Source organism: Anser anser, assembly GCF_964211835.1.
Source record: "Anser anser genome assembly, chromosome: 4".
Taxonomy (NCBI): Eukaryota; Metazoa; Chordata; class Aves; order Anseriformes; family Anatidae; genus Anser; species Anser anser.
Window position 1 is genome coordinate 34,002,499 of NC_139724.1, and position 27,407 is coordinate 34,029,905.

Genomic DNA, 27,407 nt, shown 5'->3' on the forward strand with positions numbered 1-27,407 from the left:
TTCCGTATAATAAAACTTTTATTTTTGGTCAATTTGTAGTTTTAGACGGACTCTTGCACAGGCGGCTCATATCCATCGGCTCGTTCTACTTTAGCACCTGCCTCATCCCCAGAAGGCTTTCCAGCACCACCGCCTTCACCATGCAGTTCCATCAGCTTGCCCACTACAAGGAAGAGGGATTGTCAACAGTGAGATACGCCCGTGTTTAAAGCAGTCTGAAGTTACCTAACTGCTCACTGCACACAAATTAAACCACCAGAACACTTAACATAGGATCAACTCCGTTCCAGAAAGTGCATGCAAAGAGATGATGCTGAATTAACTGACAGTCAGACATAAAATAGAAGCCAGCAATGGAGTAAGGTACAGTTATGTATGTTCTTACAGTTCTAAGAACCTACTACACTTCATGGGAATGTCAGAAAATGGGAAAATTAAAATCATTCCGTGTCATCTGGGACCGAAACAGTTTGTCATCATTCATTCCCAAGGCAAAGCCTTTAAGCAACCAGTTTCAGGCGACAACTCCAAAAAGCTCCGAACTGAATAACCACTGCTTGGCTTCCAGGCCTGAAAGCTAGACGTCTGACTAGAAGGCCAAGCCTTCACTACTGCACCTACATAATCTTTTATGCTGCTTTAGTATCTTTTTCCCAAAGCAAATGCATATTCACGTGTTCTTCCACCTCCCCCTCTTAAAGCTCAGGATGCGAGCAGTAATTGACTTACATTCGAACTTGGGCTTCTTCAGCATCTTGACTTTGCGGACATAGACATCGTGAAGAGGGTAGATGGACTGGCACGCCTTCTCTATGTCTTTGCCAATGCTGTCTGGGATCCTGACAAGTCAAGAGAGCAGAGCAGCGATACGGTATTAAAACTGTGCCTGCTTCCTCATCAGCAACATGCACAATAAGTATTTCTAAGAATACATAACATTCGACAGGAGTTTGCATCTATACTACCTTCACTCTCAGGCAATTTGGGTAAGCATGCTTAGATTACAAGGTGTTATCTTCCTTGCCATGTCAGCAGAGATACAGAGCAAGCACGGCCATGTAGAGACCAAGCCTGCAACCTAACTTCAGGCAGCAAACTATTTTGGAAAATGTCACTGGAAGAAACCAGAGCGTTCACAACCTCAGGTGATCAGAACTACCATTTCAGTCTTTAGAAACATGATTCAAAAATCTCTGGAGGGCCTGATTTTACATTTACGCAAACATGATGGCTGACAGAAACGATGCAGAGACAGCGTTCAAAGCAAACAGCAGCTCAGGGTTCCAGTGCCAGAGACACACCTCACCCGATCCCGGCCAGTCAGCCAGGGAAGCACCAGCCCTCAGCGCTCAGTAACTACCAAACAACTACCTGTACTGTAGGCAAGGGACAAAAACCATCAGAGCTTACAGCTTGTTGACAACTTCTTTCAGGTCGTTGGTTTGGACCTCTCGGGTCATGATTTCCATCATCTTCTTGCGAATCTGCCGGACCTGCTGGTGCTGGGCGTAAGAGGTCTTGCGGATTTGGTTATTGCGCTTCTTCGTAAAACCCACGCAGAAGAGGCGCAGCAGGTAACCATCGGTAGTTTTGACGTCAACGTGGGCTTCGATCATTGTCTGGAGAGGAGGAAAAAAAAAGTCAAGCACCATCTCCACCAGGTCCATTTACACCTGCTGGTACCATTTCAAAGACAGCTTTAAAACCCACCGGTAGCTACCTCCTCTTCCTAAAGAGGACAGCAACCACGCAGAGCTTGTTCTTCACGCACCTGCCATTTTTTGACCATGGAACACATTTTATCCCGGGTGAGGTCCATTCCATGGAAGTTGGTCAGACAATTTTTGCCCTGCACGTCCTCAGTTATCAGTTTAAATTTACGGAAGGCGACCTCGTCGTTCTGCAGATCAGCCAGACTCACTTCAAACACACGACCCTTCAGTCCATCAGAGGCAATTTCTGTATTAGGTAACAAAACAAAACACCTTTTATTAATGTTAGAGAAATATCGTTCAAATCAGACGCTGAACTTCCATCTGGTCTTTTCTAGCAGTAGGTGATGCTGCTAGCTTCATAGCTTTGAAGTTTAAATGCATCTTGAATAAGAGCAAATTAACTCAACCAAGTACCGTCAGTTGTTAAACTGAGGAATTTTTAGGTAAGTTACACCTGACGATGAACACAAACACTGCTATACTGTAAATTCCAGTATGTGTGTACTTTTTTTTCAAGTGGGAGGGGCTACAAAGTATTTTAAAATACAATAATGAAACAAAAAGCCACGTGTACTTACGATAAATCAGTAACAGGTATTGAGCACAGTCAGGTTGTTTCACACCTCTGCCTCTACTAATTAACCATTTTAACATCAGCAGGCTCATCCTTGGTTTACAGTAACCCTTATTTTACTAGTTTCACGTTACGCAGCTTAACGTAACGATTACCTTCATAACTCACAGTGCAAGCAGGAGAGCATACAGTAACTCTTTAGCTGCTCTACACAGCTAACCTTCCAAAAATACTGTTATTTCTATCCAAAGCTCTCTGCATTCCTAACAGAGGCTCCCTATTCCTCAGGTGTGTAGATCAATTAGAAATAACAAAACAAATGAAACTTCACCCATTCTACATGTGCTGCTATTAAGTTTGTAACTCTAGCTCTCAACAAAGATCTCTTACCTAAAGGCTTTGAATTTCAGCCCCTCCTAAGCTGATGGTCTTTATGACCCTGTTACAAACAAGGTCCTGCGCAACACTGTCTCCACATCTCCCCACCCGACATTCAGAAAGATTCACTCTTAACCTTCCTCAAATTCATCCGGTCACAGCAGCAGCCCATCAAAAACTTTAGCCTTGTCTTTCTGTAGCATATCCACAGTTTGGTACTCTTACAGAAACAAGGGCTGTAACTTGGAGATAACTCCCTCACCCCCCCCCCTTTTTTTTTAATTCCAAGTTCATAATTGTTACAAGCAAAAATTGCTTGTCAGCAGTTCTTTGATGAAGTCTCGTTTGCATCTACCACATGGATCACATAATACATGTGCTTGTGCTGCGCAAAGCCCCCGTACTCACTAGTTCCTTGAGTCCTGGTGACAAGCGTCTTCCCGATGTTTCTGATATTAAACATCGCTGGCGCCTTGACATCGTACCAGTCCTTTTTGGAGAAAGGATCCACCCTTCATTTAAACAAAGCGGAAGAAGCCGTCACTATTTCTCCCCGATTAAACCCGGCCGAAACAAGAACCCCCCCTCCCCTCACGCCTCGTGAAGAGGAGGCGCAAACCCCACAGACACCCGAGGGGCCGCTCAGGCAGCCCCAGCCCCAGCCCCAGCCCCCAGCCGGGGAGGCCCGGACACGGGGCCAGCCGAGCACGCGGCACCACCGCCCCCTCCCCCCCCCGCGCACAGGTGAGGCCCGGGCCCAGGCCCGCCGTGACAGCGGCCGCCCGCCGCCATCCGCCGCCATCCGCCGCCATCCGCCCCGCACCCCGTCTCGGCCGCGCCCCCGCCGCCGCGCCGCGCCCCCCGCGGCCTTACACTTTCTTCTTGGCGCCCTTCTTGCCGCCCTTGGTGAGCCGCTTGTTCTTGCCCACCGCCATCCTGCCGGCCCGCCCGCGGAAAGGCCGCTCGCCGCTCGCGCGAGACTTTACGAGAGCCAAGCTCGCGCGAGAGCCGCGCCGGCCGCGCCCTCGCGAGAACGGAGCCCCGGCCGGCGGGGCGAGAAGATGGCGGCCGTACCCCTAGCGCAGGGGCGGGCCGCGCCTCGTCTGTCACGGCGGTGCTCCCAGCGGCCTTCCTCTACGCAGCCCTACGGGCAAATAAACACACAAGCACATAAATAAATAAACGTACAACAAGCAGCCACGTACTAGCGCTGACCCGGCGCACAAGAAGCGCTGATGCCCACCCGCTGCCGCCACGGCCCCCACCATGTCGGCCCAGAGCCGGACTGGGGTCAGTGCGGGTGCTGGCGCGGTGCTGAGGTACCCGTGTGCACCCCGCTGGGGCTGCTGCTGGGGGTCACTGCGTGTGGCGGGGGGGGGGTGTCGGTAAACGAGGGTGAAAAAGCCCCTGAGAAGTTCTACAGGCAGAAGAACGACCTCATCAAAAAAACCCCTGTGAGCACAACATCCCCGGCCTTACAAAGAGAAAATAAAACCGTGTCTGTAAGGAGGAAGGAACACGCAATTATAAAAGGCTGTCTTATCTGTGTCTGCATGAAGTCCTGAAACCATAAACCAAGCGTTGACGAGGGCTGATTAGAAGTAAGGCATACATTTTCAAACAGCCAGCGCGATTAGACTTTGGAACCATTTAGAGGCTGTTAGCTCCCCCTCCCCTCCTGCCCCACAGGACTTGTAAATTGCTCGAGGTACTTTCCCCGTTGGCATGCGTTGGCTCAAGTGGGAGTTCATTCAGAGAAGTCTGGTGGTTTGAGTTACGCAGGAGGTCACGTTGGATAATCACGCTGGCCCCCTCCAGCTTCATCATGAATAATCAACTTAAATTGCAGCTCATACATTCCAGGGTATTGTGTCATGCCTCTCACAGAGAAGGGCAAATACTGCCATATGTATTCTACATAGTTCGTTCAGAGACATTTATTCTTCGTAAGTCTAGCAAAGCTTGTAAGAAATCCAACCTAGAAGATAATGAAGCATACACATCATGTGATCCTAACACCCCAGCCTCTGGAAATCATTTTGCAAGCACAATAATTAATACTATGAGATCTTCTGGCTGGTTTCTTAGTAGTTTGCATTACAGGAGAGATGTCTGAGGACCAGCTTAAAGCACTGTGAGCGCAGCTCCCTAATTACTTGACTTCCCTCTTCCTGCTTTCACATTCTTTCACTCATCAACTGGAGCCACATGCTGAGGACACAAGAGAAGTACGCCCTGTTACGTGATGGGAAGCCCGCCTTCCATCGGGGTGCCAGAGTATGTGGTAGCACCAGCTGCAGCGTGGGCTGGGTCCCACACCAGGTGCCTGCATGTGGGGCACAGGTGCTCAGCAGATTACAGATTGAACCACCCAGCCATCAGGCAACTGCTGTCCCCGGACAGAGGCACGAGCTCTGCCTTGCTTATGGTGGAGGATCCCAGCTCCGTCCCTCTGCAGTGCTACAGCTGCTCGCCGGCAGCTCTGCTCTGAGGCTGGGGCTTCTGAATCTGTTAGGAGTCGTGAGTGACAACATGTCCAGGGTAATAAAAATCTTGCGCTTGCGAAGGGGTAGTTGTCAGCCACACAAAAGCCATCTGTTATATTTTACAAATGAAACCAGAGCAGCAGGCACAGTTCTGATTACTTCATCAATTTCTTTCATGCTAGCCTGGAATTTCATCTGCATGCCTACAGCAACTGGATTCCATCAGCAGCTCACGCTATCAGACAGAGAGCTTAATCAGACAAAAGCAGACCTCCTGCTTACTACCTCTTAGGTAATCAGGCTTCAAGGAAAAAAAAAAGAGAAAAATGAAAAAAACAACAACAAAACAGTTCAGGTTTTTCTCCTGAATGTCAGGGAAAAGGACGCCCAACATGAGAAGGTGAAGCCTCCTTCTCCAAGATGTAGGACTGCAAGAGACTTTCCAATTTTCCTGCGTTGTTGGCACATTGTTAATTAGGATTCCCTGCTGCAGATTGAGTTAACTGCAGAATCTCACCTGCACAAATAAAACACCTCTTCTAGTTCAGGAAATTATGCATCTCCAGAGGACAGCTTTTGAGGTTTCCTAGAAAAGAAGATACCACATATAATCTGTTCACCTGTCAGTAATTGCCCTTTTTTTTTTTTCCCTGCCCAGCAGCTGAAGGCTTTCTCCACTGGAAGACTCCCATACACACAAAGATCAGCAATTTTATTGCCTTGGTACTTCCCTCCTAAGTGAGTTTGGAATCAGCTGTAAAGGAGAGGTGATCCGTGAGGCAGAAACAACTACAACAAAAAACAAAATCAGCGAAGCCTAACAAACACAGTAGGAAGCCCACTAGAAAGAAAGTCACACTGGATCAGGTCAATTGCCCTGGCACTTCAGCCTGATGCTTTCGCCCAGTATTTCACATAGACAATTGAAAAGGTAAGCAAATACTTCAAAAGCCTCTAGCAGTCAGAGCAGCTAAGATGTTTACAGTTTTTTTCTTCTCTCTTTACACATTTTCTTTATGAGGAAGTGTCCATTTAACCTTGATCCAACTTGGAAGCTAGCCCTGTTTTGAGCAGGGATCAGGCTAGATGGCCTCCAAAGCCCCTTGCGTCCGAACTCCTTCTGTGACTCTAAACTGTGTCAAACAGGAAGCTTCTTTTGGGTCTTGATTTTATGCCTCAACACAATTTTAGGCAGATCACCAAAATGGAGCCGATTATCTATCAACTCCAAACTATGTCATCAAGAAGCATTTTCACCCTTCTTTCCTACCTTTTTTTCCACAATGAAAAGGGAATTTCCCTTTCTCTCTTTCCTTCTTAACTTGCACCAAGCAGTGTAACTTCACTTACAATTCTGTAGTTGAGATGAAGGATCGGCTGGTTCTCATTTCTTTTACAGTCACGTCCCTGTTGGCTGTGATAATTCAATTCAATGGGGCTGGCTTGCTCTAGTTCTTAAAAAGGGCAAAGCTTTCTAAATATAGATATCAGAGAACAGTTCATTAAATCAAGCCTTGTCATTAAGAGACTTCTTTTTTCCCTTTAAGCATCCCTCACAACTGAAATAGTCAACGCAGAGGGCCACTCTTTACTCTGTTGCTATTGTGTTGCTCTAGGTAACAGGAGAAAAAAAACAACACAAAAAAACCACACCACCCAACAACAACAAATCAGTCAAGCTCTACAAGATTTCCCCTTGTGAAATCCTTTGTCCTTAGGGAATTTAAGGGTTTTTTCTCTTTTTTTTTTTTTGTGAATAACCCCACACATTGTTTTGCAGAGTTCTGTCTGCTTTATGTAGCATTTTCCCTTCAATTTTTTTTACAGCTATAGCTGGCTACAAAAATACAACAAAGCATCCCACAATTCCCTATGTATATTTGCAGTTAAGCAATGCTCCAAAGGAGTTTTTTTCCTTTTTTTTTTCTTTCCCTTTTTTAAAGCAGAGCAAGAACATTATTTCTCCAAATATCATTTCTAGGAAATATCAAGTAACATTTCTATTCTCTGGTCAGGCTGCAATGAAGAGCTCAGACATAGAAGTGGAAGAAAGGGAAAAAAGGCAAAAATAAGCTGAAGAAAATGGCATCCTTTCTGCTGAAACAGTTTGATAACTCTACAGGTTAAACAAACAACAACAAAGGAAAACACAACTTACTTTGACTAAATTACAAACAGCAGTATAGATTACGTGTAAGAAAACACTAGGCAAGTGAGATTCAAGATTGTTTGCAGTCTTTTACTGTAAATTATTTTATTGGTAGCACCACGAGAAAGTTACTTTCTTCAGGAAACTAGCTGCTGCCAGCTTGTAATGTGAAGAGAAGCTCTCGCTTTAATGACAGAGGTCTACTTGTAACAGGAGGGCTTTGTGGGCAAAGGGAGTATTTGCCTCCTAACGTAAGGGACTGCAACCCCCACCTAGGAATAGATGCACTTTCGTAATTCAGAAGCTGGGACGTTTTACATTGCTCCCTATAAATCTTTGGAAACCTAGAGGAATCAACATTTCCTGTTTTCTGCTCCAGCTTTCTCCATTTCCCTTGAAACTGCTTAACAGGTTTGGGATTTCATCTCTACTATCCCTTATTACTGGCCTTTGCAATCACATTCCTCAACATGAAGGGATTCTGTTGTACCCTTTCCTTCTAGTTTTAGAGGTATTTAATCATCAGAAACTTGCCTGTTCTCAGCTTTCCTAAATTAAATCAGTCCCAAGCATCTTTCCACAGGCTAGAAGAAAGAAGTTGCTATCCCTGTCACGCGATGCAGATGAAATAAAGGGCACCTTTAAAGTCTCAGAGAGCTAATAGCATACAGCTCAGTCAACGCTTCAGGATATGACTTTCTTAAAAAAGGGACATGCAAGTCTTGCTCAATATTGTCCTTTCAGGTGTCCAGTCCGAACAAAATGGAATTCTATTAATCCTGCTCAAGTGATCATCCTTTTAATAACACTTTCTTCTTGGTAGATGCAAAGATTTCTTTAGAAATATATTCCTAAGGAGTTTCATCTTACAGTGCCTCTTTTAAAGAAAAAAACACCAGCACCACAAAAAAAAACCAGCAAAGCCACTCTTCTATGGAATCCTGTTTTTTTTTTTTTTTTAATATATGTATGTATGTACAGACCATACATGTGGTTATTAAGTAATCAACAGAAACCATGCTTTTTTAAAAAAACATATACTTCTTAACCCACCAGGTTAAAACCCAAAGAGCTACTCTAAAAATTTAAGTGTTGTGTTGGGCCCTTCTTTCTGACCTCTGCAGCCAACTTACTTAAACATGTTCAACTTTGGAACAGAAATTCTTTTTAAGAATCCAAGCAAGATGCCTGTTTTAGTTTAATAAAGGGAAAACTCCAGAGACCTAGCAAGATTTTGTTGCTTTCTGTAACTGAGATTTTTTTTCTAAGATCCAATATTTATGAATATACTGCATAGCAAAGTATTCTTACATAACTTATTTATGTACTCATGACTGAGGAAGCAATTATCGGCATTTTACTTAGTATCGAAACCAGGAAGATTATTCTGACTAGATGTAAAAAGGCAATCTTCCCTTTTATTTTAGTTGGTATGAAGCATACACAATACACACTGTTTCCAGATTTCCCTTTGTGTCTGCCTTACTAGCAGCACAAAGCACAAGCTGCTTGTTTTAAATTCCCCTCTCCCGTTCTCAGATAACTCATACAAGTGTTCTGGCACTTCCAGGTTGGCGAGTTTCATTGAAAAGATAAGCATATTTCTTGCTATGCCAGAAATAACTGGTATAACAATAATAAAAATAAAATAATAAAAAAAAAGGCAGAAACAACTCCGCATCTCTGCAGAGTACAGTAGAGCCAGAGGTCTTGCTTCTGTGGCAAATTCACTTAGATTAATATACATAAAATCCTCCAGTGTAGGAAAAATATTTGGGTTTGCTCTGTGTAGCTCTTTTAATTTTGTCTACAACAAGCAGTTATTCATGAATAGATTAATCAAGCCTAAATTTCATCTGGTTAGCTGTAATAGCACTAGTTATCAGTTCAGGTGTAATTTAGGCAGAATATATCAGGTACTGAACGCTTTGCCATCAGTGTTTACTCTTAGTGAATATATATATTTTTATAGTGCTGCTATAGCTTATTTTATGTTCTGCCTATGTTTTTGCTTCAATTACATTTATTTAGCTAGCTATAAGTATTTATACCAGTGCCTAGGTCGGGTTGTAAACAGCCTTATGCCTCATTTGACAATATTTTCCTTAGCTCCTTGGAATCGTGGTGGTCACACCAGAACCTCTGTGTTTTCCCAATTCCCTTGCATGAATACAGCTTTCTTCCTTTGCAGGCCCTCATTAATTAAAAATACTTTAAATATTTTGAATCCCACTGTAGCAAAACACTGTGGCATAACACATAAATTACTGAGAAAAAGCTACCGTTAGCACAGCTCACCTCCTGCATTATTAACAGCAGCAGCATGCTGCATTTCAAGCCCCTCTCGCCCTGTTGTTGTACTCGCTGCAGCAGCGACCTTCTGCTGTGCTCTTCCTCTGCTCCACCAGCCGGGCCTTATCTGCCCTCCCCTTGAAAATCGCCATTCATGGCCTTCTGCAGCTGCTTTAGGGTGGTGGTCCCACATCATATGGTAGGGAAGAGTTGGTAGCATGGGGTGTTTGTGTGCTGAGTCCTGTTTTTTGTCAGTTACCAAAAGGTACAGAGATAAAGCTGGGAATGGGGGCTGAGCAAGTTCCTAAAACAGGTACATACAACTGTCGTGCCAGTTTTAAAAGGCCATGAGATCTGTGATTTGGTTCAAAAAAAGGTGTCTGATAGTTGTTTCTGTAATGGAGTAAGTGATTCTGAAGAGGGAATTCTACATAGTAGTATTTGTTTTAATACTTCAGATTATTTTAAGTGGTCTATTTTGCCTGCTTGTTCTGTTGCTACAGCTGGTGTGTTTTTGTGTGGCTGCCTTAGTTTCATGGCTTAATTGCAAAACATTGTTTCCTTGCAGGTACTTATTTTATTTGTTAGCTTTGTTTGGTTTTAAGTACAATTTAAAACTACATGTATTAATTTGGGTCTTTAAGGAATGGTTGTATGCTACCTCTTATTTTTTACTTATGGAAATGAAGCAGGGTGGGGCCAAATAATTCCTGTGCTTTATAATCTTCTGCTCTTTTAGATTCCACTTCAGTGGACTATTCAGGCTTATCTGTTTGAGGACATTTATGTGTGAAGTATTTGCATTGAAAAAAAAAAAACTATTCTCCCTCCTTTCCTCCCTGTTTTGGCTAAGCAAGTATATGCAAAAAAATTATTATCAATATTTATCTATTTATTTCTCTAATTTCTGATTTTTGGGGTGTTTTCTAGAAGAGTTTGTTATTTACCCATAAAACTGGTGATTTTCTGCCTGCATTGATTTTTCCTGAAACTGTACTATCGTGCATCTTTTTTATACAAATTTTTTTCTTTTTTTTTTTTTTTTTAATTTTCATCTCATTATTATGCTTTTCTAAAAGCTCTGATTTTTCTCTGAAAGATAATTTTTTCAAAGTGCACTGGTGAAGTGAGTATTTTCTTTATCAGTTATTTCCTATCAAATTTGCCTATGCTGCAGGTTAAAGTCTTTCTCCCTTGACTGCCAACTCAGCTATCGTTAATCGTGCAATTTAGTCGGATGATAATTTATTCCATCTAACGATGCATGAGATGTAAAAAAGCCCAAAGGAGGAGTCTGGGGGAGTAGAAATTAGGAGGGAAAAAATTCCCAAACCAAACATTGCCATCTTTTTTCCTTGCAAACTCAGCATATCTTTGCTGAAATTACTGAGACACCATGGAGCCCTGCTTTTTTTTACAATCTCTTGGTGGTGGAGTCACACTTTAAATCACTCTGCAAAAGCATGACTTAGTTAACACTTCATTATACGAGAAGGTTTCCACTATGCTGTATTTGGCAGAAAAATCTGACTTTTCTCATGCATTTTATCCATCATCCATTTCAAATTAAGAAAAGAAAACATGACATTAAAAGTTTTTGTCTAAAAGGCATATGGCTGAATGTCTACTTGTCTAATCATCAGTTGTGCTACCTGGATGTTTTAAAAATATAAGAGATCACGTAACAAAGATTTTAAAAAAATCACATAAATACTTTTATTTTCCTTCAAGGAATAAATATTTCAGTATAAAGCATTATTTAAAGAGTAACAGTTCATCTCAAAGATCGCAAGTGGCTTGCGATGTAGCTTTACAATGTGGCTAGCTAAATGAATTCGGTAAGCAGAGAACAAGGTTATTTGCTCAGATTAGGCTTTCCAAATTGTGATCTTCAGACTAGCAGCTGTCTGAAGTGTCAGAGTAATACACATGGCGCATACACGGTCCCAGAGCCAAACCATCCCTTTTACAGCTTGTGTTGAGGAGAGAGGAACCTGTAAAATATTTGAGGGTAGAAAACGGTGTAGGAAATCTGGCAGTCATAAGCTTAGTGGAAAATTCTTTTTCAAAAAGCAGAAAATAGACTTAGCACTAGAATAATACCATATCCAGTTCCCAGCAACGTTCACACTCTTGTAGCACTGGGATTCAAGCCTGTATGAATGTGTGGATACTTATGGTTTCTACAGCTGAATCTCAAGTCCTTTATTCATTTTTTCTTCATTTCCTTAAGCAAGACTCCAAATTGTAATATTCAAATAGTGAGATTACATACAGCTAAATAATAGCACATATTTTAATTTTGTATCTTTTTAAGATACAATATTAAATTTAGAGAGATCCTTCTGAAATGGATAAGTACACTTGAAATTCCATACTCTTATACAAAAGCACGTTTTTTATTCTTATATGGAACTATATTCAATAACTAAATAAATATGGCATTGTCATCTAAATCAGTCTAGCTGCACTACCAGCAAATGTAAACGTTCACTTCTGAATCTAGTCCTTTTTTTGATCTCTTTCAGCAAAATAGGATGTTCTAACTAAGGACATCTCAGTGTAGTTCAATAGGCACAGGCTTATGCGGAAAGACTTCTCAACCCCACACTCAGGTCAGTAATAATGTGATATCCTGACAAAGAAATTACAAAAATATTGTACAGGAAGTGGCATCAAGAAGTCATCTAGTCCACTTCCCCACTATAAATATTTTTAGTCACATCTGTGTAACTTGTTGAACAAAGAATGCAATGAATGGTGTAGAAAATGCCTGCTACTCTCTTATTATGCATTTTCCATTAACACACAGGGCTTTTTTTCCTATGATGTGAATGGGTATCTGAAAATATTTGTAAACCTTTTTTTTTTTTTTAATAACTGCCGGTTTTCAAAACAAGAAAACTTTTAATAACAGATTGAAATACCTCTAATTTCAGAATATCACATTATACCTTTATAAACTTCCTATACACATTAAAAACTACCACCACCACCAAGAAAAAAACAACCCTAAAAGGTAGCCTCTGATCTGTATTTCTTTAGAAAAATCTTAATCGATTCCATCTTTAAAATACTCATGACAGGGTAGGTTCTGCTTTGAAAACTGACATCCTCTCCAAGAAAACACACACACACTAGTACACAAATTTCACACAACTACTTGAAAAGAGAGACTAACAGAAATGCAACAGCAACAAATAAGTGTAAATTATGTTCAATTCATGTGTGTACATAAAAATTGCACGTAGAGTTTGTGGTCAAATCTCAGATGGAGAGGGCCCTGAGGTTGGCCCGTATGACTGATTCTGTGAAGGCGCTGAGTAAGTTAGGTTGGAAAGGACCTCAGGATGGTGACTCCATGGCCCTTATGGGCAGTGTGTTCCTTCCAGTTCTTAACCATCTAACTCCATCCCTGCATACGCACAACACTTCTGTATCTACTGTGCAGCTCATCCCCACTTCGACCTCCGTACACTTCCTTTTTCTCATTTGAACCCGGGTAGGAGTTTCCCATTCAGCCAAACTGTCCTGCTTTGTCCACCCACTTTCCTGCAGTTGGATGGGCTGTGCCTGTGCTTTCAGGAGGCTGGCCTTGAAGACTGATGAGCTCCGTGTGGCCCCTGCAGGGCACCCTCCCATGAGATACTGCCTGCTAGCTCTCTGAACAAGCTGAAGTTCAGAGATTTTACTCTGCCATTGCTGCTGCTTCTCTCTGCTGCTTCTACTAGCTGCCACACGAGACTACATCCATTTGCTTTCAGACTGTAAAGGTGGCATAATATTCTTCCTTATTTTTCCAAGTGTCAGTTTGCTTCAAGAAAAGAAAAAGAAGATGAATCATTCGACATTTTATATGTGTGACTATGCCACATGTGCTTATGAACTGGCAAAGAAGTGGCCAGCCAGAGCCAGAAGGAAATTATTCGTTCTTCTTGAGATTTTACAGGTGCTTGTTTTTGTATGAATGCTTTTAACCTGCCTATGGATTTCTAATGCCCTGATATCTGCCAAGAGATGTGCTCTGACCCACTCACTGAGTTATAATAATCCCCAACAGTACTCATCTAAAAATAAGGGTGCGTCACCCTTGAAGGGTCACTACAAAAATTTCTCCGTATGCACAACTCTACTCATCTCTGGATTTGAGGATATATTTTATTTTAAAGAAAAGGAGAATCAGGCAATAAACAAATGTACCTGGCTGAAATTGGCAAAGATAAAATAGGCATTTTGTCAAATATCACTTATTTGAAACTTATCTAAGTGACTGGTAAAGCTTTTAAAACACACTCAGTATTTCAGCTACTTACATAAACATTGACCATATATTAGAAAAGCTTTCCTAACCTGGTTCCCCGATATAGCACAGTTATCTCTGTTTGTTCCCTGGGCACTTCTTCAAAGGGTGAGTTTCCAAGAGTTTCCCCATTCCTGGTAGAATCTGAAGGCACTGAAGATACCCTGATGAAGATAGCTGGCCGAATCGTGTCAGAAACTGATGCAGCTTAACTGACTCTGACTTCTGCAGAGCTACATTCACTTGCGAGGGAAGTAAGCTCTGATCCCTGAGATAAAAGCAAAATGTCAGGGAGGAAAGATCAGAGATATGTTTCAGACATTTCTGCTGAGGAGAATCAGTTATTTCAACTCTCCGCTTTAAACTTGAACTGAGTAATGTTCTTGTCTACATTGTGGGTTTTCCGTGGAGATCTCCCAGTTTTTTTGAAGGAATAACCAGGCTTGAGAGTGAATGGTCAAAGGTGGTGTTGCAACATGTCAAAACCCTTTTTTTCACATTATAAATTCAGCTGCCTAGGAGGAAACCACCTCATGCCTTGGAGCATTTTAGGACAAACATTAATAATAACAAATTCTAATTGGTCATTATTGCTTGAACAGAAAATATCAGATTTCATTTTCACCAGGAGGAAATGAAAATGTCATGTACTGTAATATGACAGGCATGGAATTTACAGTAGTGATATGTACTTGTAATTACCTTTATATGTGTAAATGCACACAAAGCAGAACACCAGGGAGGCCGTTTTACAACAGATTTAATCAAGAGAACATCTACGTCTCCTCATAAACTTACTCAACCAACTTTGAAAAAAGAATGGAGTTGATTAGACAGGTTAATGGGGTGATGTCTTTATAAATGACAGATGGCCATGTTAGAACAGAAAGTTGTTCACTCTCCATTTTTTATTTTATTTTACTTATGAGAGTATTTTACTTTTTTTTTTTTTTTACTTATGAAAGCATTGCTCATACATTTTTGATTAGCAATGGTTCACTGAAAAAAAAGCAATTTCCAGTGAAACTGAACTTTTAACTGGATGGATGTTGTAACTATGCTTAAGTGGCAATAATCAAAACTAAAATACAAAATGAATTTTATGGAATTCCAGGTCCTTATAAACATCCTGACCTCCCCACATTGGGTTGCAAATGGCAAAAAGTGCTTACAGATTTGCAAGCTCATAAGAACATAACAAAGAAATGGAAACATGAAGAAGAAAGCTAACTTTTTTATGATAAAGGAAACCCATTAGTGATGAATTTGACAGAGTAATTAAAAAAAATTAGAAGTTAAAAAAGGCAAGAGTCTTAATTAAGAATAATGAAAAGTATTACTAGTGCAACATTAGCCATACTTGGAAAAAAAAATCCACCTTGGGCATAATGATTTTCCCTCAGAACTACCTAAGTGTAGAATTTGGGATAGCCTACATTGTTCATCTCCTCTCAGACATACGTGGTATCTGGAAGTGGATCACATATCCAGTGTTAACTGAAGAAAGGCTTACTAAGACCTCTAGTAGAGTGCCGTGGGGACCCTGGCCAGGCCTGAGGAGAAGTGCAGTGCCTGAAGTAATTCTTGAAAGCCACCATTGCAGCAGCAGCTCTTGGCTCTTTTTTGGGCGTTAAGGCACTCGGTGATGGTCCTTGTGCCACTGCTGGCACGTGTGACAGCTCGTGAAGCTCTGATCTAAAGATTTCCTGTGCCTACTCAGCTGTTAGATAATCAAAGCTGTATGATTATTTCTGCAACATTCTCCCATTTCTCCTCTTCCCCCACGTGAGAAATGACCATTCCTAAATGGAGCAGAAATAAAGAAAATAGGATATGCACTGCTAAGCCGCTACTCTTTTTTTTTTTTTTTCAGCCTTTGATTGTACTACTATCTCCTTTGGCATTTGTCAGTGTTCTGCAGCTCCTTCATCTGATGCAGACCCTTGATTAAAACAATCCTATTGAATATGTTTCTAGCCTCCAGACATGAATTTGAAAAAACAAAGTCTCTGAGGAATGTTTTCTCTTGTAGATTTGTGTGAATTTAAGATTTATGAAAAGCACTAAACTAAATTTTGAAAAACACTCTGGATCTTCAGGGTCTTTTTTATTTTACCAGGACTGTAATGCTAGTGCAGTGAAACTATCTGTAAGTACGTATGTGAAACTCTGCAGTTTCTCTCTCTGAACCTCTGCAGAATTCTGCAGATGACACTAATGGAAGACAAGTTGACATAGTCAGGACAATGTGGCTGCAGCATATCAGAGTCTGGCTCAGAATTTTTGTGAGTTTTCTGAATGGTAGTATACCACAGATTTAATTTCACTTATCTGTACAGATGCAAATCAATAGTTTCCATACTGGTGGCTAATCCTCATTAACAGAAATGGATCAGCTTATCTCTCAGGTTTGTGATTAGGTGGCTGGCAGCTGCAGATATATTGTTTTACCTTTTACTAGTAATATTATAATAAACAGTTTGGAGTGATAATTTTAAAACATATTTAAGTCACTGTGCAACTCAATCAACTTGTCCCACAGTTCACCCCTTATTAACATAGAGAAAACAAATTTCACACACAGTATTCATCTCGGTAATAGCCATGACTGGCTTTCTGTACTGCATTGGCATTTCCAACAGGCTAATTGCAATAACGTCAGTAAAATCACTTATCAACGTGTTACCATCTGGTCAAGTGTTACCAAGCCAAGATGGACATAATGAAGTGGAGATTGTTTAGATCTACCCTCGCTCAATTAATTTCTTAAGTTCAAACAAAATTTAACCATGTACTAATACCATAGCCAATCCCTGCAGCTAGATTCCAGATTTTCTGCAGAGCTCCTGTTTTCCCCAGAGTTAGCTCGATGCTCACAGCATTCTGTGTTAGGGACACAATTTTTAAGGCTTTAGATGCTGATAACTGCATCAGCAGTGGATCTCTGGTTTCATAAATGTAGCGAGGATAGAATGAATGGCACTAATATAGAAAGGATTATGTGAAAGATTTATATCTTCAGGAAAGACAGTGACTTCCACACTGCCTGATGCTTAACAATAAGCAACTGTTTTCCAGAACCTGGCTGCTTTGCAAGGTGGTCTGTTTAAGTGCCTTGATAGGCAAAATACCACGGCTAATCTATTCAGACAATCCTCGATCACTTTAGCTTACTGTGATTTCATTAAGTAAATACATTGAAGAATTTTCCTCAGTACATGGCTATTATAATATTCTAATGAAAGAGACTGCATTTTGGGAGAGCCTGGTAAATGCTACAGTTTTTTAAAAATCTTATTTCTGCTTGCATTCCATTGGTAAAACTCGCTGATGCCCTTGATTCTTTACTGCTCTGTATCAACTGTCTCCCTGTACACCTTCTCCTTGCCATTGATCCCTGCTTCTAATGCAACAGTCTCTTAGTCTGCATTCCTTTTGCTTTCTGCTGTCCTCCGTTTAATTTACCTCGCTATTTTGAAACAGTCCCTCTCCTTTCCAAAACATGAAGACTGCCTCCTCTTTGTTTTCCTGCTTATCCTCCTACATACGCCACTATGAAGTTTTCTCCCTCCTACAGAGCCTCCTCCTTATGAATCCTTCACATGTATCTCTTCAGAGGGAGCTATATTGAAAAGAAAATGAGATGATAAAAAAATAAAAGTAGTTATAATGTAAAAGTTTAACGTGAGCCAAAGTTAATACAACATCCAAAATATATTAAAGTTATTTGAAAAGAATTAAAATAAAGAGAGCACAAATTCTCAGAGTACCCCCTTTCTTTTTTCTTTTTTTTTTTTTTGTAGTTGCCAGTTGTGCTGTCTCTGAGAAACAATGACATAGCAGAAATCCTCAGGCTTCTCTGTTCTCTTGTTTTTTACTTCAGAGTGTTGCTATCCACAGAAATACTAAAAGCCAGAGGGAGATTATATAGCTTATGTGTTCATTACAGGAACATCTCTAATCTTTGTTGTTGTAACTCTACAATAGAGCCAAATGACTGAAGCATCACACCACATAGCAATAGTGAGCTGTTTCCATAATAATGATGATGTTTCAAGTTTAATTTTGTGATTTATCCCCTTCTGTGATGTGTCACAGGGTTGTAACTGCATTCACCTCACAAGTCTTAATCCATCTCCTGTGAGAAGTGATTTGTAGGGGATTTCAAAACATCCTCTGAGATCACATTGGAGTTTTACGCAGAAAACCTCTCATAATCCCCCTCAAAACTGTAATATGGAGCTATTTCTAGGTCTTTTGTTTCATTTGGGCTCCGTGTTTGACTCTTGCCTTTTAAGCAGTAAGACCGGGCTTGGCTGGAGAGTTTGAACGCACGAGAGAGATGACCCTGCAGTGCGAGCCAGGTGCAACTAAATGGGTGGGTATGGCTCCTGCTGGGCTGGGAGCAGCTGCCCCCCAGGTTCATGGAACAGCAGAACAGGTCCAGCACAGCAAGGCAGCAAGCACAGGCTCAAGTCTGTCTCCCTCTGGCACATCGTTCAAGCGTACGGCTATCTGTTCTGATAAACGTGCCGTAGAAACTCAAGTTTCAGTACATAGGGCCTTAGCAAAGAAACACAACTTGTAGTACTGTCTGTATGCTAATGTTTTACATCCATGTATTAGTTTCGCTCAAACTAATAATGTGTAGGGTTTACCACCAAGGCAGAAGACAATGTAAACATCTCCTACAGTACTGCCAGAGACCAGGTTCTTAAGAGGACGTTCACGACAACAAATACATCTTTTAGCACAAATGAGGAGGGGGTGGAAAAAAGGCTAACAAGCTAAGGGTGTACGACTCAAAAGGAAAAGTAAGGAGTACTCATTAAGATAGTACACAATGAGTTGTTCTGTAAGTTTCTTCACAATATACTCTGGTAAAAGTTTGCATTTCCTTTGACGGAGATGAAGTATTTCCTGACACAGCCTGGATATTGTAAGGAATTACAGTGACATTCTGAAGATCCTTTCCAAGCTAAAGGAAAGAAGAAATAAGCTAAAGCAGCTTCTTTAGCTCAGTATCAGCATAATTTCCTGAGAAAATGGAAAATTATTTTCTAATACTACTAGATGAGACATTGAGAATTCATTCATTCACTGCTATTTAAAAACAAAGATAGCAGTAATCTGCCAATCAAGAAAAGTGAAGATATACTGATAAAAGTTTAAACAAAAGTGAATAAAATTCACCATTTAAAAAATTACTCTAAAAAAAATGTAAAATTCTACATTATAAAAGTGCACTAAAATAAAAACAAAACATTTAATGCATACTGCAAAAAAACTTCACACCTAACCAAAAGAAAACTTCCTCTTTTGGCAAGGCTAATCTTTATTTTGGGATTACATTGCACTCTTGAAGTATTATGTTCTCTGTAAAAACAGAGAGGACCTCTCATTTAAGGTCAACGGGATTTATAAGCAGCTTTTTTATTTGGATTTTTACTTCTAGCCAAGGATTTTTAAAGCAGCTCTTAATGCTTAAGATCAAGAAGCATTTTGTCATAAAAAGTTATAAAATGAAGCATTTTTTCTTCTTCTTTTTGCTTAAAGGCAAAGTATTTTATTCCAGCATACTCTAGCTGCCAGAAGTTACTCTTGCTACAGATGCAGTAAAGCCGGCCGCGGGTCCGGTTCTTAGCTGCTACGTTTAATTTCCCACATTAGGTATTTCTGCACACTGAAAAGATCCCTTTCAAGCCTTCTCTTCTCTGGGCAGAATGGTTCCAGCTCTCTCAGCCTCTCCTGGTATGTCAGGTGCTCCAGTCCCGCCATCATCCTTGCAGCACATCGCAGGCCCCACTCCAGTATGTCCATGCCTCTCTCAAGCTGCGGAGCCCAGGGTGGGATGCAGTATCCCAGGTGTGGTCTGATCAGTGCTGAATAGAGGGTTCAGAAGCTCTGAAGAGAGCTTCAAAACCAGCACACATGATAGTACTTTAAGGGGTGATTTAAACATTTTACGGGAAGGATATTTTTCTTAAGTTTAGAGAGTTTAGTGGTACTTTCCATAAAATTTTACCGAGTTCATTCCCAGTCTGTGGTTTAAGTTCATTTTTAATCCATGCTTTGTGATTTTCTTTTGAGGTTGTCAGGGTTGGAGAAAACTTTATGTCATTTTTTAATTTCCTTAGCTCGACACTTCAGATTTGATTGTGGAAGGCAGAACAGGCATTAGATTTGTAACCATGCTTGGGAAGCCTAGGGAGAAGGATTAAGACAGTGTTCACTCCCAGTTTTATTGGGAGCTATTCTTTAAATATTTCTCAGATATACTTTCAATGAGTTTTACCTAATGTAGCCTATTTCTCTAAATCCTGGGTGGATGGCTTTTGACAACTACCCTGGTAGCTTGAACCGGCCCAAATGGAGAACAGATCACCTAAAGAATTATTGTTTTATCTGGATGAAAAAAATCAAATCAAAACAATTGTCTTTGGAACCCTAAACTGGCAGTCAGCTGAACTTTACCTGCCTTGACTGATGCACATACCCCTCTGCCTTTAACAATCAAGGCCAGTCAAGCAGTATTTATTTATCTGCACAAAAATATAGTAAAATCTGACAGGATTCAACATGACAGTTGTTGTCCTCACTGGCAAACTGGATTTGCTGGCTATTGGTGTATGCAGTTTGGACAAAAACATCTGAAATCTATTAAGCTAGATTTTACCAATTCATTTTCTTTTATTTATTTTGTTTCTAAAGTGACTTTAAAACAAAAAAGAAAACAGAAGAAGATTAACAACAAATGTTGCATTCTACACAGATAACAGGAAAGGCGATAAATAGAATTGATTCTCCAAAAAATTTTACACATTATTTCATTTCTGCTTTTGCCTGGTAATGGACGGCCTGATGAAGAGCTTAAAGATAAAGGTAGGAGGCAGGGGATATTTAAAAATGGGCAAGTAAAATTAGCATGTGAAAATGTGTACTTAGCCAATTTAAATGCTCAAATAAAAATTATAACATATGTATCTACTTATAAGAGGGAAGGCAATACTTTCAGAAACTACACAACTCATAGAAAGACTGGGAAGCCAGAAGAGGAGGCATCAAGGAATTCTAAGATTAAAATGTCAAGAATATACTGCACATGTATAAGTGCACAAACTCACTGTAGCTTAATACGGACTGAAAGTGTCAGCATTACGATTATAAAAACTTCAGATTCTGAGGAAGAAACTGCAGATGTTTGCAACGCAAGTTAGAGATTATCATCTCTTCCTAATAATATATGTATGTAACTAAGGGAGACAGGGAAAGAAAGGGAAAAAAAAAGGAGATTGCTCCTTTGTTAATACTTGGAATTTCAAACAGGAGAGCAGCTATGGAATATTTTCATCTTAACATATATTATATGGATAAATGTAACCATATAATAAAATTATATAGAAAGGGAACTGAACAAGCATGATAACAGAACAAATTCCAGAGTATCTTTTTTTTTTTTTTGCCACCAAACCACTAGAAATTTAATACCAACACACACAAAGTAAGGCATTTCTACATCAAGCCACAGACTAATTCAAATATTATTAAATGGTAACATATCCAGTTAGAATAATAATTAATATTTATCAATCACAGTCTTCTTTAGTATGTTTTAGGAACATCACACATCACTTCAGAAAGCCATTTTCCAGGAGAATTGTGGATCAATTTTCTTAGTACTTTTTTCTTGTGTACACACGGTCAGGGAGACATATATTCATACAATTCTTTCCCAGATGTGGTGTAATATCAAGAATAAGGAGCAATTCTTATTTCCCAGACAAAACAGCATTGGCCTCTCTGGAGTTTCATTAGAGTCAGAATTCAAAACACAGAAATTTCTGCCAATTTGAAGATTTATTCCTTTTCCCTCCATAGAATGAAACAAATGACAACTTTTTATATAACACGCACACACACTCACATATATTTCTATATCTATCTGTCTATCTGCAGGTTATGCCTACCACTCTGAAATGATCCTGCCTTTGGAAACCTTTGATGCTGTCATGTTGCTGTGATATGAATAAAAATCAAATCAAATTAGAAAGCAAAAAATACATGGTATTTATAAGTATCTCTGGTACCAGCCAGAGCTACAACAGATTTATTTTTCTTTGTGAGGACTAGCATGCAAGGCACATTACAACTTTGCTTAAAGAGTTTCTTAAGGAAAGGTGCTGGCAGTCACACTAAGAAAATAAACATTTGATGGTTATTTATTTCCCTCCCAGTTCAGGACTTCAATCAATGCTTACTGCATTCTAGAAAAGGTACTAGTGAATGTGATTCTGGCTGGAATGTAACTTATGTCACAAAGGTGTATCAAGGGTTTGCTGTGGGTAGAATGGATATGGAGAGAGGAAACTATGCAATCTAGTAACTAGCGTAATTTTAGCAGAAATGTATATTTTGCCGTATCTGTTTGGAAGATGTAGAAGCAATTGTCTATTTAGCATTTTAGCAAGTCACATCCTGCGTATATCTTTGCAGACAGTTTGTTGTCAGGCTGTCCATTGCCAGGATAGAGTCAGCATAACTTCCATAATACTGCCAATGAGAACAGGGACAGGGACAAGTGAGTTATAAGTAGTTTTTAAATTTCCCCATGAAATTACTATTAAATTTGCATTTTTGGGGGAAGAGATATGAAATATCCAGCCTGTAAATGAATATATCCCATGTAGGTGCATACATACACTTATTTAAAAGTGACCACCCAGTTTGTAAGTTGCTTAGCTAGTGAAAGTTCAAAATACCATTTAAACAATGTGTATGACTAAAGCTCAAAGTAACGTAGAAGAAAAGAAAGGATCCAAGCAACCATGAGGTGAGTTGTCATGCAAAAAAGCAAAAAATTTTCAAGGAGAAATACAGAAATATAACTATAAAGATTTTGTTAGTGGCCAGCAGTAAAAAAGCAAAACAAAACAAACCCAAACCAAATTTATAGACAAACAGCAGTTGTATATACATTGCTCTTCTGACAAAGGGCATTATTATTTACACAACAGTGTTGCCATAGTGGTTATCAAGGCCTCAGCGTAATCCACCGTATGCACACATAACAAAGGGACATTTTTCTCTCAAAGAGCTTACAGCAACAGGTGAATTTAGAAAAAAAGAAAAAAAAACACACCTATATTGGGAAGCATGAGGTGATAATAACGTGATTATAAACAGTATCATAAATTGCAATCTGAACACAGCAGCTGCATAGTCAGTGTTGAGTAGACAGAGAAAACAAATTTGAGAGAGATGTTACAATGATCTTAAAAATGCTCAACTCATGTCTGTACATTAAAAGTCAGTCGAGCTACATTTTACTGGGGCAGTCAGGCAGCTGTCCAAATAGATGGCTTTAAAAAGAACTTAAAAAATGTTAACTTGTCAGCTTTTTCCTGACGTTATTCACATTTTTCAGATTACACGTATTTCCATACAGACCTTAAGAAGAATTGTAGTTACTGGAGCTCTTGAATTCACTCCAGTAAAATGAGGACTGAGTCCTCAAACTAATAAAAATAAATCAATAAATTTGTAGAAGTAGCTTTGAAAACTTCAGAAATTAAATTGTTTTGCTTATCAGCATTTTGACTTCCAAAATAGCTGGACATTTGCTTTTCTTCCTATTCCGTCTCTGCCATATTTGCCCAGATACCACCTTTACACAGATGGGCTTGATCAGAAAGTGTGGCTGGGCACGTGGAAGAATACCACACATTCTTACAGTCCGCACAACTGAAAGCCAAATGTTGTACCACTGGTACTGGATTATAGCACACTAGGACTTGGAAGTGTGCAAACTGCAACTTGCTTAAACATGTTGCAATGTAACAGAATTTGAGAAGCACACATTATACCAAGTATGTCACATAAAATCAAAAGAATTTATTAAGTATAATTAACTAATTATAATTATTTTTGTAAGAATCACATTAAAAATCACACAAAGACACGGATTTTTCTCCTAAATATTCATATCCATATTAGAAATGAACAAACACAAAAAAGAAAAACTTTTATCAAAAGAGCTAAAGATATATATAATCTCCCCTTGGTATTTTTCAAATGAAAGCAGTAGTTAACAGAGAGACACAATGCTAATTAAAAGATGAGTATCTGGCAATTTACATAGTCTAACAGTGTTTATTAGCAAAACAAAATTAGAAATAAGCATTTCCAAGATTATTTTAGAGTAAGTAAGACTTTCCTAATACCTTACATGGGGACTGTTGTTGCTTAAAACCAATATGATGAGTATTACATTATCAGTGACTACTAGCTTAGGTTAGTATTACTGTTTTCTGTAATCACTGTGGGCTGTGTAGGTCTTTATTCAACCTAAGCATTGGGAATGGCAATGCTTGAATAAGAGTAATAAAGCGACTTCTTGGCAACCACAGTTAATTACAAGTGTATACAGGTGTATTATCATGCTTGTATTGCTACGCAGGTGAAATAACAAGGTAATATAAAAAGCATAAAAATACTAACACAGTTGAATGAATTTATTTTTTCCTTAGAAGAATCCACAAAAAAAAAAAAAAAGGAAATAAGTGTACTGTATTTCAGTGTGCTAGGTTTTTTTTTTTTCCTACTATAAATATTTTGCTTTAATTTTATTCCTATTTCTAGGTAGGATGAAGAGAATCCAGATTCACCTACAAAACTTTATTCTTTACGTAGAAGAATGGCAATTTTTGTATACAACACAGTGAATATCTGAAGAAAACAAAAAGACCTTTTAAGCTACTCAAGCAAAAAATGCATACAAAAGCTTTAAGGCAACCATCCCAGGACTAACTCAAAAAGGAGCTGATAGTTATTCCACAAAGTCCGCTTAAGACTCAACTGTTCAGTTTTATACGAAAGATGCTCAAAGACTAGAGGAACAGACAGCAGAATTAAACCCTGAAACAGATTAGAGGAACAGTCTATGAGCTAACAGAATTACCGTGAGAAGCAAATCTTCTTTCTCCTGAAAAAAACACAAATATAAAAATCAGCACTGGGGAAAGATACGTGGCTAACTCTCAGGTCACTAAAGAATCATAAAATCATGTTCTATTTCGTGTTGCGGCCAATTATTAAGAAATCATAATTCCAACGCTTTAACAAATAATTGAATGTAATTACGATGGGAATGACGACTGGCTTTGTCTGTAATCCAATCATCTGGAAATGCCGTTGCTGCCTGCTGAACAGCTGGGGCAGATGCCGAAGCCCCGCTCAGACCAGCAGTCTCGTTGGACGTGCGCAGCTCAGGACCACCTGAGCGAACAGGTTGAAGGAGCAGACCCTCTTAATAACTTGTTAGCAGGTACTCGGATAACTATCAGAGAAATACCTTTATGTAAAAGGCCGAACTAGAAGTTGCTTGCTGAGGTACGGTACACCTACGCCCGGAGCTGTCCCCTCAGAGGGCAGCACTGACGGGGCACCGGTTCCCGTGCTCTGCGGCTCCCGGGAGGCGGGACCTGTTGTTTTATGTGGAGGTTATGAGCGGGATACGGAGCTGACACTTTTACTTTTTGTAAACGCAGCCGTACCACGGCACGTTCAGCGACCGCATCCCGAGCTGGGACCCCCCACGTTTCGAGACACGACCCTCCCGCTTCGCAGCACGCACCCCAGCCATTTTAAGTCGCGTTTCGGCCGCTGTCACCGCTCACCGTGAGGGGTTCACGGGCGAGAGGAGCGGCGGACGCCCTCGCAGCGCCTCAGGGTGCCCTCGCAGCCCGGCCCCCTCAGGCCGACCGCCCGCCTAACGGCCGCCGCGCGCGCTCCCGCCGCTCACCTGGGCGCACCTGGGCGCGCGCCCGAGCGGGCCGCCCGCCCGCGCACCCCCCCCTCCGCTCCGGTGTCGCCCCGCCCGCGCCCGGCCGCGCAGGCGCAGGGCCCCGTGGGCCGGCAGCGCTCCGGGGGCCGCGCGCTGTCATGGCGGCGCGGGGCGGCAGGAAGCCGCGGCGCTGAGCGGGAGCGCGGCGGCTGCGAGGCGAGGCGAGGCGCCCGGCGGGGAGCCAGCGGCGGCGGGGCGGCTCTCCGCTGACAGACCGGGCGAGCCGCCGCTGCCCGGGGGAGCCTCAGCCGCTTCTCTGCGGAGCCGGAGCCGGGCGTCGGGGCAGCCCCAGCCGCCCTCGGTGAGTGCGGGCGGGGGGCGGCTGCACCTGCCCCGGGCGGCGGCTGAGGGGAGAGGGCGCGGCGGGCGGGTGCGGGGGGGGGATGGTTCGCGTAGGGAAATAAAATATAAAATAAAATTAAAAGGTAGGGGGAGAGCCCTCATCGCCGGCTCGGGGAGCGCGGCTGTCACGGCGCGGCGGGGCGGGAGGTGCCGGGGAGAATAACTCGGCAGGAATAACTCGGCTCGTCCTGCAGGGCCCTCGGTACCTGCCGCGGGGCAGCCGGCTGCTGACAGACGCCTCCTGCTGAGGGGAGAGCCGGGCGCGTCCTTCACCCTGCCTCCCGTCCCTCCCCCGGAGCCGAGGGGAAGGAGCGGGCTGCGGGTCCCCTGCCCTCCTGCCTTCTTCCCGGAGCTTGCCACCGGCGTTTCAAGGCGTTTCAGGAGCGAGCGAGCCATGGCGAGCGGAGACAAACAAGTTGTGCAGCCAACAGGTGATGGTGGAGGAGGAGGAGCGGGGAAAGAAGGAAATGCCGCTGAAGGGGGAAGTGTGCTGCAGCCTCTGAATCCAGGAGTCCCCATCCGAGGCATCAGGATGAAATTTGCTGTGCTGACAGGACTCGTGGAAGTCGGCGAGGTGTCCAACAGGGACATAGTCGACACTACGTTTAATCTGGTAAGTCGATTGCTGTTTCAACTGTGACAGAAAAGAACAGTATATGTGTGCAGAAGAATCCCATGCTTTTTTGATGTGATTTTTCTGTCTTTAAATATGTCTGCATGTTTGTGCTTTCACCTTACTGCACTTCAACTGGGTTCTTTTCACTTCTGAATTACAAAAGCTGAAGACATAGCATATGAGTCTCTATATACCCATTTAAACTTCAAGTAACTTAACATCAGGCTTAATTTGCCTCAGAGAAATTGTTGCTTTAGCTAGAATTGGTAAGTGTATTGTGATGTTTAAACATTCAACAGGTATACTGAACAAGAAAGTTAAATGTTGATGTAGTAACTCAAACTGTCATCAGAACACATGTTGTTTTCAGCCAAAACAAGTTTTCCCATGAAGATGTTGATGTCCCTTTTTGCTTTCTGTTTGCTTTGAACTCGGATGTTCTGTCCACAGGGAAGTGGGGCAGGAAGCAATTCGTTTACGTGCTTTACTGACTTTGTTTATTGGGAAAAGTAGAGCTTGATTTCAGTGCCCCCTTTTTTAATGACTTAGATAGTTTGATACTGTTTTTTTAGTACAGTAGAAATGTCTTTAATACTTCAGATCTCACTAAAAATTGAGTATACTACCTATTTATGTCTAAGCTACAAATGTAATACGTGCTCTTAAAAGTCTTTGGGCTACATTTAAAACTATTAGGCTACTTGTTAAAGATT

General features: G+C 41.2%; 3 protein-coding genes across 6 annotated transcripts in view; 1 reads left to right on the top strand and 2 right to left on the bottom strand.

The window, feature by feature from the left end:
* On the bottom strand, window positions 1-3,674 carry RPS3A (ribosomal protein S3A). Of its 2 annotated transcripts, none has more exons than XR_014584460.1 (6): window positions 3,541-3,674; window positions 3,076-3,179; window positions 1,772-1,985; window positions 1,411-1,619; window positions 730-839; window positions 1-163 (listed from the first exon to the last, which is right to left on the bottom strand). XR_014584460.1 is itself a non-coding variant. In XM_083836384.1 (6 exons), the coding sequence occupies exons 1-6, from the start codon at window positions 3,600-3,602 to the stop codon at window positions 42-44; spliced, it is 795 nt and encodes a 264-aa protein (XP_083692510.1). In that variant the 5' UTR covers window positions 3,603-3,674; the 3' UTR covers window positions 1-41. The 2 variants fall into 2 exon arrangements, 1 of the variants encoding a protein (XP_083692510.1); XM_083836384.1 differs by having other exon boundaries at window positions 1,772-1,959.
* On the bottom strand, window positions 3,556-26,474 carry LOC310899451 (uncharacterized protein; the record flags this gene model as incomplete). Its single annotated transcript, XM_083835804.1, has 7 exons — window positions 3,556-5,388; window positions 5,671-5,739; window positions 9,601-11,588; window positions 13,945-14,162; window positions 24,852-24,875; window positions 25,695-26,080; window positions 26,418-26,474. 4 exons carry the CDS (start codon window positions 26,472-26,474, stop codon window positions 13,967-13,969), a joined length of 663 nt encoding a protein of 220 aa, XP_083691930.1. The 3' UTR covers window positions 3,556-5,388; window positions 5,671-5,739; window positions 9,601-11,588; window positions 13,945-13,966.
* The window catches only part of LRBA (LPS responsive beige-like anchor protein), a 397,026-nt gene continuing 395,415 nt past the window's right edge, over window positions 25,797-27,407 (top strand). For all 3 annotated transcript variants that reach the window (XM_083836333.1, XM_083836331.1, XM_083836332.1), the window contains exons 1-2: window positions 25,797-26,037; window positions 26,273-26,691. In XM_083836333.1, the coding sequence (XP_083692459.1) occupies window positions 26,473-26,691 (219 nt within the window). In that variant the 5' untranslated portion in view covers window positions 25,797-26,037; window positions 26,273-26,472. The remainder of the gene's footprint in view (window positions 26,038-26,272; window positions 26,692-27,407) is intronic.

Excerpts from the sequence above, each read along its gene's own strand:
- RPS3A (XM_083836384.1), bottom strand. The coding sequence starts at position 3,602 with ATGGCGGTGGGCAAGAACAAGCGGCTCACCAAGGGCGGCAAGAAGGGC. Across the intron at positions 840-1,410 it reads AAAGAAGTTGTCAACAAGCT|GATCCCAGACAGCATTGGCA; the intron begins GTAAGCTCTGAT and ends TTGACTTGTCAG. Across the intron at positions 164-729 it reads GAAGAAGCCCAAGTTCGAAT|TGGGCAAGCTGATGGAACTG; the intron begins GTAAGTCAATTA and ends TCTTCCTTGTAG.